Genomic DNA, 11,345 nt, shown 5'->3' with positions numbered 1-11,345 from the left:
TCACAGTGCTGGTAGGCTTCAGGTGGCTGTGGAGTGAAACTGCTGCTTGTGAGATGGAGTTGCCTTCCTGTGTCCCAGGACCTCAGTTACTGAGAAAAAAAGTGAGTCTGTCTGAGACACAAAGGTGAACCTTAAGCACATTGCCTCCACTGCAATGTGAACATAAAACTGATGGGGATAGGAGGGGGTTCAAATCACATTCATTCCCTTAATTTTTTTTTTTTTTTTTTTTTTGCAAGGCAAAAGAAGTAAATGCATCTCAGCCATTTGGAAATACTCCAATCACTTTCCAAATGTCTGCAGACCATCAATTCAATTTGGAAGCATTCTGAAGTGTAGCTAAGTCAGATAATGGAAGCTAATTCCTCTCTGCATCCTTCCTTCTCACCTTCTGAGCAAGGTGAGACCCAACCACAACGAACAGCAGCAGCACCAAGGAGTTTAGTGCATCTCAGAGGGAGGTCCCTGTTAGCTGAATTGCCAAGAATGGAAGGTTTGTGATATTCAAGTGATAATTCAAGTGATGGACTTTTCAGTCCCACTCTACATCCAAGATGTGCTGGGTAAAGTCAGAAAAATGGATGATTCCTATCTGTATTACAAGAAGGTTCTGGAAATGCATCACCTTGTTAACAAGGATGCAAAGAAAGAAATTCCAGTGTCATCTGCACCAGTTTTAGACTGGGGTCCCCTTTTGATTCCACTGGAGCTATTCCAAAGTGGGATCTGAGCAAGGGAAACCCCAGCCTGAAGTCATGCAAGGCAACTGGTCAATCCCAGAGAGACTGCAAAATCTCACGTAGTTTGCTTTTCCAAACATCCCATTCCTTAGCAGACAGCCACATAAGGAACACAGTGCTTGGAAACGCCAAAAGAACATTTCTGCTGAGCCTGAGGCCTGAACAAACCCCTGAATTTCAATGCCCTTGAATATGAAGAAACAATTTTCACCACTGGATCTGGACCACACAGCACAGAGCATGCTCCTGTTTCTGCTCCTGGGAATGGGCATTTTTCTAACTCCATCCTTGTTTTTTAAGTTTCCTGCATGGTTAAGGCAGTTGCAGGACAGAGGTGAAGTGCTGACAGGTGAAGGCCCATAACGCAGTTTGGGAAGAAGGAGGATGTCTGACACTCTTCCTTTGTTGTTCTGTAACAGAAATTGGGTTGTAGGCAAAAATGGCTTGTGGTTCTGAAATCAGAAAAACACAAAATGCCTGCTGGTGTGGATGAAGGGTTTGGTCTGTGTATTTTCTTTCAACTAAAGCTCTGTTCTTAAATCTGTACCAAAGCACTGACAGCAAAGCCCTTCATGATGCAGGCATCAGAACTAACCCTGGGAAAAAAAAAAAAAAAAAAAAGAAAAGAGTGGGATGGGGGAAAAGATTTTCAAGAGTGCCATTATCAAAAGAAATAAAATAACAATCATGCAGGAATTTCAAGTTACAGCTTAAAAATAACATAAGTAACCCCATTCAACTGCATCTCCCACACATAGTAAGAGAAGAGATCAAATGGAAAAAGTAAAGAAAAACAAAAATGAAAATGTTATGTGCCCTGGAATCCTGTTTCTATAACTCCGGTCAAGGGAGACTTTTGACTGCAGCAACAAACCACAGCTCATGAACACTGGGAGTTTGTTTTACATCATATCAATCAGCACGCTATTCTCCTTCACCTTGGACTTTCAGAGGGGAAAATCATGAAATTGTGAAAGGGGTTATGAAATTTCAAGCAATCAGGCTTTTAGAAAGGTTCTATTCTGTGACATTTGTGTTTGAGTCTGAAAGTGTGTGTATAGTATAAAATTATGAGCTACCATTTGGAAAGACAGCAGTCTAAGTAATAAATCTGCAGAACGAAGAGAACTGTACAGAATGATTTCAAAGGCTTATACTCGACAATTATATATATTTTATGAGACAGTTATGCACCCCGTGCCTTTTTTGAATTCATTGTTTTATGGATGCAGTATCTCTTTTTTAGCAGATATACTAAACCAATGCAATGGTCTAAAAAGCATCATTTACCACCCAACATAAAAATGGCACTGCATAGCTTAATATTTGTTTTTTCCCTAAACTCCATCATCAATTGAGTGATTCTTAACATGGCTGAAACCCAAGAATTAAATATCTGCAATTACAATATTTGTTGAGTATTTGGCACAATGGAGTTTATTTGATACACCCTTTTTTCCTGCCATTGCTGTTGCTGAACATGTAATTCTGTGCATAAGTTGCAAGCACACATGTAAAGACAATCAAGTGGAAGCAGTTTGATTCTCCGCACCCATGCTGCAAAGCAAAAGAGCAAAAATGTGCTGAACATGAGTGACAAGTTATCAACCCTCTGTAATTGTGCCAGCTCTGGGGTGTCCACTGCAGCAATGGACAAGGACTTGGGGAAGATCAGCCCCTCTGCCACCTGCATGGAAGTGACATCCAGCATTTGACTCAACATGCCAGGTTACTCCTCTAAACATCCTCAAGTTCACAACAGCTTCAAAATTCACACAAAAAATGAACTTTTAATTATGATGCTAACCCTTAAAGCCCTTCTGACATTTAGTCCATTGGAAACAAGTCTGGTTCCTGGGAAAAAAAAGTTATCAAATGCCACCAAATTGCACTGCTTCCCAGCAGGAATGTTTTGGAAAACAAAAATGTGCATACAAAATGAGCCTGACCCCCAGGCTGCTTGTGAGCAGATGAAAGTTTCCCCATGGATTTTGCGGGTTTAGGAAAGACTGCACTGCAAGAGCCAAGCCAAATTTGCTCCTGCATGGATGCTTTGTGGGGAGCTGAATGGAAGTTTGAGTTGCTCAATGCTGGCCAGCCTCTGCTCCCATAACCCAGCCCTCCAGAGGGACACTATTCCCTAATATACAAACAAAATGTGGCATCCAGGAGAGATTATGCCAACTTCCTCACATGGCTTCCACTGAAAGTCAGTGGAATTTCTCAGGTAAAAAATAAAACACCAATTGTGAGGGTTGAAGGATTAAGGTCAGTATTCCTCTCATCTTGTACACTCACACACACACGCACACACACACACTTTAAAGAAAACATCCACCACACAATTTCTAGATTGCAAATTATATATATATGTCTTTAAAAACTGGAGAGAACATCAACAGCCTCTCCACATATATATGTTTTCACTGAGTCACATAGAATATGAAAAAACTATATTATGTAAATCATCATATTATCTATAATTCTCCAACAGACAATTGTTTTTATAGAGACACAGTGCATTCATTCTCTTTTTTAAAAACATATTATGTGTCTTCATTGGCTTGGTAGCATATTAGAATGAAGGCGTATGGATAAAAAATGCAGAGGATTAAACAAACCCCTTGAGTCACATTATGTTTGGGTGAATTAAAACAGGATCCTTCCCCAAACTAGCATAAATAAATCCTCATGGGAAAGTGTCAGCGATTTAAGGGTTAACATATACTTGAAAACAATTTCAAAAAAACATCTTATTAGAGGACTACACAGATAAGTATTTGGAACTCATCCCCCTTTAAAAATGACAGCATGTTTGGCAAGTGTGAGCAGATGTCTTGAACTCTACTGGGTTTGAGATCTGAGCGTGGTTATTCACAGACAGCCACCAAGCTGCAATCTGCGAATAAGCCTGGCCTGGAAGGACTTGGATACCCCTGACAGCACTGCTCGCCACCGGGAAGGTTTCCAGCAGCTTTCAAGGAATTTATCGTGGGCTCGTGGCTGGTGACAGAGTGAGGCTGGTGGAAGGACTCCAGCACTGCTCCCTCTTTGCCATCGAGGACGCAGCAGGTTGGAGCAGCACCCAGCCTGGCCAGCCCTGTAGGGCTGCACACACCCCATCTCGACTGGGAAAGAACCTATTGCTGTTATCACCTTGCTGTTACCACCTTGCTGTTATCACCTTGCCTTCTCTACGCCCAAGCCTGTGCCCAGCTCTCCGCTGAATCTCTGCAGGTGCCCTCCTTGGAAGCTCATACTGTCACCAAAGGGGCTGGTACCCAGCCACAAGGGCTCCCTGCTTTCTCCATCACCCCACAGGATGTCACAAGTGATCCCATTAAAAGATGCTGTTCTCAAGAATCCTGGCTGGGTCTGACTTTGAGAAAAAGACAAAAGTTTCCCGTGTTGCCGTTGCTGTTTTGCAGTCGTTTCTTCTTTCCTTCGTGCTCTCTCGTTTTTATTAAAAAGGACCCTTGTATTATTAATATAGTTCACTCCTCCACAGTCACTATAAAACAGACTCCATGTTTTCACACCACTCATGATCTTCAAGGTTATAGATAAATTTTGTCCTATGTGGTTGATTTTGGGGCACCGAGTCCCGCCCCAGATTGTCTAGGGTGAGAGTAGAGGCAAAAAACTCACTAGTGCTGAGACCACCTTCGTGGTTCTTGATGTATCTTTTATAGTTTTTCCTCAAGCACTGCCAGGTGGTTGTGTACAGGATGAATGCAAAGGACTTGAGGGCGATGGCAATGCTGACATACAGGTATCTGTAGACCACGTTGTCATACAGTGCACAGGCTCCTTGCTCGCCACAGAACGTGCTCCAGAACAGACACGTGGAGTCAATCCCGGCCCCGAAGATCAGCGGAGGTGGGATAAAACCTGCCAAAATAAGAGAGACAAATCATGCTTCGATGATCCCCGTGATACAGAGAGAGGACGTGACTGCAGTGAGTGGAAAGAGGGTACTTTATCAAGGCTAATAGTCCCAGCTGCAGCCTGTGATTCTAATTTTTGAAGTTCTAAATCAGCCTGAATGAAGTTTGTGGATGAGCTTTTAGCTTGGACTTAACATCTATGGAAGAGATTCCTGCTGATATCAACATGCAGCAAGGATTTTATTCAAGTTTGAGTGGCTTTTATTAAGCTTCTTGGTTGCCTAATGAGACTAAGTGGAGGGTAAATGAAAGAGGAGGAGGACAGCCTTGCAGCTCATTTTCTTGAAGCTGTCAATTCTGCACTTTAGGGTGTTCACCTGAAGGATCACATAGCATTCCATTTCAGCACCTAAAATCAGCCTTGGCACTGAGATCCAGTTTAGGACTATACCCTGACACAGCAAAAGGTTTTATCTGAATCTAAGGAAAAGAAACAATAGCCTCTAATAGATGTCAAAGATGCCATCTGAAAAGAAGGGAAAATTTCAGAGTGCCATTAAATGAAATATCACAGCAGGATTCTCCCACAGCCACTGCAGCTAACTACCAATGAGTGTTTCTCAATCATAGTTTGCAGGAGAGCTGCAATCTTCAAGCAAAGTAATCACTCCAATCTCATTTAACTAATAAAAGAAATGCTTTTCTTGTCTACTTTCCCTCATCCTGCAGGGACACTGCAGCAACCCCCCATTTCCCATTAGCCTGATGGTGATTAGGACATCCACGTTCCAGCTCTGTGCTCCCCAGCCAGAGTGTGCAGCACTGGGAAGAAATGTGAACACTCTACATATTATAACCACTTCTCTACCTTCTGCTGTATTTATAGGCAGAGGCTAGAAGCAGATAAACCCTGAAAAAAGCCCTGATTGATAAAGTCACTGCTGTTGGTTGAGACAGTGAGCAGAGGAGAGCATTGCATCTCCTGAATCCAACAGCAGGCAGGCACAACACCCCCCTGACAGCATCAATGCATCCGTAGGTGCTGTGATGCCTGAGACTCTATAAATACCTGTGACAGCAGACACAAGGACTGCAGTTTTTAGACAGGAAAGTGTTTAATCTTGGATCTAGTTTCATCATTAACCTGGATTTTCAGGCTTAAAAAAGATACCTTCCTTCAGCTTGTCACGAGCAAAGTAGTGACATTCATGACATGTATCCCAAGACTACAAATAAATTGGTTGTCTTCGCTGTTCTCTGTGGTAACTGAGATCTCTTTATTTTATTTTTTTGATGACTGGAGCTCTGCAGATTTTGTTTGATCTTCTTTATATGTTGATAAATGCAGGAATTAAGAAAGGCTATATGGGCTTTTGGTACTCATTTGAACCAATCATTAATAGCACAAATGTTGTAAATAAAACCAGATTATAAAAAAAGCAAGACAATCTGTTTGTTAGAAATACTAGTTCCAGTCATCATATTTTAAAACCTATCTATGTTCTAGAAAAAAAAATATCAGCACCAGCTCTTTGTTCATCATTTCAATGACTGAAAAATCCAGGCTGGGCTAGTTCTGCTTCTAAGTTAAAAGACGCTTTTTTAGTTGAAACCTGTGAACAACCACATGCTCAACTTGGATTTTAAAAATTCAGCTGGGCTCTGGGCACAAAGAAGCAAGAGGCTGTGCTGCTGACTGCAGTTTGTGTGCCCAGTGCTGCTGGATGGCACTTCAGGAGTAATATCCAGATCTGGCAGTGACTGAGGAGCCACATTCTTTCTGTAATAACAGAAAACCACACTTGGATCACAATTTTGAGATGTGAGTCCCTACTTGTTAATGTGCTGAGAGATGCTGACACAAAGCTTTGGAGATGGGCAGGCTGAACTTCAGAGCTGCCATCCCCACCTGCTGGCTTCAGCCTGGTGTCCACCATAATTTGGCCTGGAAAGTGCTCCTCCTAAGACTTGAGTAAGGACCTGTCTCCCCTGAACTCCAAAGCTACCCCCATATTAATGCAGTCATGTGGAGAAACCTTCAGCAACCAGTGAGTATTTCAGATTGTTTTTAGCAGAGGAGAGGACAAGAGACTCACAGTAGCAAGTTGGTGCTCAGAACCCCTGAGACAAGGGAGCTGAGCAGTTGCACTGCAGACCGGAAACTCCTGCTGAGAGTGAAACATCTGGGGTTTTGTCACGTTAGAGTAAGAGGCAAACAACATGAGCCTGGAGGAAAAAAAATCTAAGGAGGTGCCCTGATAATCAGAGGCTCTTCTAGGATGCATGGTGAACACCACCCAGAAAAAAACACATCCAGGATCTTAAAGGTCTGAAGTTCTTTGCCATTCCAGACAATTCCATTCTGAACCTTTGGCTCCAATGGCACTGATTTACTCTCTTCTCTGGGAAACCACAGTAATGCTTTTATATGAAGACACTGTTAGGCTGCTCTCTCACAGCAGAATTCCTATGAAATGAGGTAATATATGCAGGAGGATACTGTGAGAATTCAGTCATGTTTCATGTTATTCCAGTGAATATTAAAGAGAGTAAATCATGCTCTACTTCTTACTGCAAAGTGTTGCAAAAATTTCTGCTATATATATATATATCTGTATTTCATAGCAGAAACTGTAGGGCTGCATAAAAAAAGGTGCTTCTGTCTTACTGAAATCTATTAGCTACGATTGCACCTTCGGGTCTCATACCTCTTGCATTTAATTCTCTCCTTTGGTGTAAGAAGCAGCTGTTATCGCTGTCTTCTTAAGTCAAAGCTTAAAGGTGAACTGAAAAGATTTTAACATAAATCAGTAAAGCTATTCTTCTATTCTCAAACCTCAGGTTGATAGAGGCACATTTTGGATACCTGTGCTCATATGGAAAAGTATCTTTCTCTTCATTTTCTGTGCGTTCCAGCTACATTGCTGATATGCTTCAGGATGTATTGTCTTATTTCATGGGAATCCCTTAGTGACAGAGCAACACATAAAGATTTGAATTTAAATTCTCACTATGGCTTCTTGACTGGAATAAAAAAAAAAATCTGTTTAACTTAAGCATACATGTCTGAGCCTGGTTTTAGAGAAATTCAGGATGCTGCTATCTCGGGAGGCTTCTCTCTTTTGAAGGGAAGAAAGAAAAGCTAAAAATCCCTCCCTGTAAGTATTTTTCCTTTGGAAACAACATCCCACAGCCATCCTCCTTGCACTCTTGCCTGCTGAGATTCCACATTCAGCCAGTCACAGCTGAAGTCAGGCCAAAACCCAAGAGCAGCACCAGCAGCTAAAGAAAATGCTGTGTTTGCAAGGCTTGAACCAGAGCTGACCTGGGTCATCCCAGAAACTTCCCTTTGACTTATCTGAGCTCTGGGTAAGTGAACTTGATGGAACTTTTTGTATGGCTGCAGTTACTTCACCAAAATCAATGGAAATCTAATTGGCTTTACTGTAAACTGGTTTGGGAGCACAATTTCCTGTTCAGCTTACGGGGAATAAGGTGTTAAAAAAATAAGTAAAAAAATAAGGTCGCTTATTCAAAGTATGTCTGGTACTGCTGGATTTTCAGTCCTGTACTTCCCAGTATCTTGCTGTAGTCTAAGAGATGGCACTTTAGTCTCCAGCTCATTCCTTTGGGACCAAGGGTGCCACGCAGGGAAGGTGCTCTCTGTGCCCTGCTAAAAAAATAAGTTCCACTCCCACAGCATACATTAATCCTGGGCACGAGATGGTCCCACACAATGATGGATCAGAGGATTTTGCCCTAAACCACTGAGACTAATGAGCTGAAATAGAAGAGCTTTAAAATAGGAGCCACCTCTTCCAGAGGGGAAAAAAACCACTCAGAAACAAGCAGCAGCCTGGTATGTTCCCTTTAATTCATACATAAGGAGAACATATTGGTCCAGGGGAGGAGCCATAAGCATTTTAATGGGATATTAACCCACAGGAGGAAACAAGGACTCCGCTTGTCTCATTTTCCTGGTTTCATTTCTGAGACACCCAAAAGAAGGGGCAAACTCATAATGTAACATTGGTCCTGTCCCTCAAAGGAGGGTGAAAATCCATATCTCTCTACTTCAGCAAAATGCAGTACAGCAGAAATTCTGCAAGCTGCTGACACGTTATTAACAGCTACAGAAGAGAAACTGGTTGTGTGGGACCATGGGAGAAACAGTCATTGCTCATGCAACACTGCATTTTCTTCCATTAGCACAACACAAATGGCAGGAAAAGTGCCTTCAGGAGCCTTGATGTGACATCCCTCACGGAGAGGGCTTGGACCCCAACATGTCAGATGGACCTCAACATGTCAGACCCCATCACAACAATGACAGCACTTCAGGGAGTCGAAATCAACTTTTGCATGTTAAAAATGGAGTGTTCCAAGAGGGAACAAAGGTTGGGAGAGAAGGACACAACTTTTGTACCTACCTAGCAACCGAAGCAGCAGGAAAAGCACCCCCAGAGCGTAAGACTTGAGTTCAGGGCTCACGGTTCTGCAGGGAGGAGGGAGAGAGAGAAATCAATTCCTGTTGTTCTGCTTTGATTAACACACCCTGTGGCCATTCTGTGCTGTCAGCCAGGATGCCACCAGCACCTCTTCAAAAAGTCATTAACAGGGCTTTTCTTCTGCCTTCTCCTGAACTGCCTACAGCCCCAAAAGCAATTGCAGTGGTGATAGGTTCAGGAATTAGCCAAGTCATTAATAACAACAGCTAATGTTGACATCGGATGTTTATAAGCTCCCCCCATCAAGTTTTCAAGGCTCCAGATGTTGAGAACTGGAGAGAGAGAAAACTTTTGGTTCTGAAACTCCCCAGACACTGGGAAGAAGAGAGGGAGGGAGAATGGTGAACCAAAAGGTTCAGTCAGCCTGGTGATTCAGTGAGGAAGCACTCAACACTAGTTTTCATGCATGTGACATCAGCATGCCACATTTTTTATCTTGGGAGGACAGTGTTTGCAGTGTCTTCTGCGATGAACAGAGAAACCACTACTGCATTAAGAGTTATCCTTCAAAGGTGCTTTAAAAAACCATTCATGGCAGGGAAGGTTCTCTGAATAAATGCACTGGAGTGGCATTGGCTGAAACTGATAAAACAAGCAGTTTTTAAGATAGCTTTTAAGTTAGGAGAAGATCCTTCTGATCATCTGCCCTCCTCTCACACATTCATGGGCCATGTTACACCACACCATGACTTCTGCATAAAGCCTGTGACCTCGGGATGAATTTCAGCAGTTTCCAGGCAGATTTCCACACTTTACATATAAAGCCTTTATGCTGAGAATTTTATGACCTTGGAAAAATGTTCCAATGGTTAATGGGTTGGCTCAAATAAGATTCTACAGTTGGGTGAGAAATAAAGGAAAGAGAGCACTGAAAGTTTTTTTTAATGAAAAAATAAGATTATCACATGGAATATTCACAGTGGGCTTTTAACTGGTGGTGGTGTCCTTCCATCCACTTTTCTCTATTTAAGACTGAAGTCAATCCCCATACCTTAGGCTGGAGTAAAAATTGCTTCATGGAGACATCTCCTTTTCTCACTGACTACAGCAGTGACCAAATGACTTGCTAAGACAAGACATTTAATTTGCAGACAATGAGTCAATTTTTAAATAACCATGGGAGCTGCCAGTGTCACTTGTCACTGCTCTGGACACCAAGGACACATTCATATGCCACAACTTTCCTTAAGCAATGGAAGATGACAGCTGCAAGAGAGCACGAGGTGGTATCTGGCTCAGAGCTCTCCGCTGTACATTTGGTAGCTATCAGTGATTCTGAGTGAAGTTACAAATCTGGAAGCATGAATTGTTTATTTCCTACAGCTCTGAACTGAGTATGTTTAATCTTCCCTTTGCTTTTCTTATTCCCTGGTATTCTTCTTCCTGGCTGGTGCTGGGCTTATCTCATTTGAAGGCAACACTAAGATGTCTCCATGCTGTATCCTAAAGGTGCTGGCAGCTTCCTTGAACAAAGAACTCTTCAAACTTCAAATTGCTTTTGTCACAATATTTATCATGAGGAAATTTGATTTCCCTTTAGCTACCGGAGATGCAAAGAGAGAAATGAACTAGTAGGTGGAATATCTCATTTTGTATCCTGCAGGGAGACATGCCCTCGCAGAGCTGTTCTGTCCAAAATCCACTCAAGAGTGTGTTTCTAATACAGACCTTATTGATTGAATTTTATTGGAATTTTCCAGGCAGCAGAATGGATCTGCTATTTATGCCTCTGGTTATTAGTCTCAGTAAGTGACAGCTTGGACAGCTAAGTAATTTTGGATAAATGTGGGCTTAGGTATATATGTATATCGTAAGGTGAAGTGTTCCATATGTCTGAAAATAACACGAGGTCAGTTATTTGAATAAGCTACTTTTGCCCATCTATTCACAATGGTTTAACTCAGACATGTCCTTCAGACTTCCAATCTCCTTATGTTCTTGGACTTGGTCCAGGGGTGAGAGCAGTTAAACTCCAGTCAGGGAGGTATTTACCCAAGCTAGTCTTTGCCACAGCTTTTCATTTTTCCATGGTTTCTGTGGTCTCCAGACTATCTCAAAAGATAAGCCTGACTATCTCTAAGTCATTATGTGCTGAGAACATGGGGTGGCAATTCTGCCCCCATCCTGATGCAGCTGTAACTTCCTTACTACCTGGACTGGAAACTGCACATGTGTACTTCCACGTTAATCCCAGAAGAACAACCCCTGCC

General features: G+C 42.3%; 1 protein-coding gene across 1 annotated transcript in view; it reads right to left on the bottom strand.

Moving 5' to 3' along the window:
- Nucleotides 1-2,142: 2,142 nt before the first annotated feature.
- The window catches only part of SLCO3A1 (solute carrier organic anion transporter family member 3A1), a 130,891-nt gene continuing 121,688 nt past the window's right edge, over nt 2,143-11,345 (bottom strand). Inside the window, exons 9-10 of the mRNA XM_077785924.1 lie at nt 9,058-9,122; nt 2,143-4,631 (exon numbers count right to left, since the gene is read on the bottom strand). Coding sequence (XP_077642050.1) covers nt 4,252-4,631; nt 9,058-9,122 — 445 coding nt within the window. The 3' untranslated portion in view covers nt 2,143-4,251. The remainder of the gene's footprint in view (nt 4,632-9,057; nt 9,123-11,345) is intronic.

The sequence above is a fragment of the Lonchura striata genome, chromosome 11 (assembly GCF_046129695.1).
Source record: "Lonchura striata isolate bLonStr1 chromosome 11, bLonStr1.mat, whole genome shotgun sequence".
NCBI lineage: Eukaryota > Metazoa > Chordata > Aves > Passeriformes > Estrildidae > Lonchura > Lonchura striata.
The sequence above is the reverse complement of the archived record's forward strand: the minus strand, read 5'-3'. Positions and strand labels throughout refer to the sequence as shown.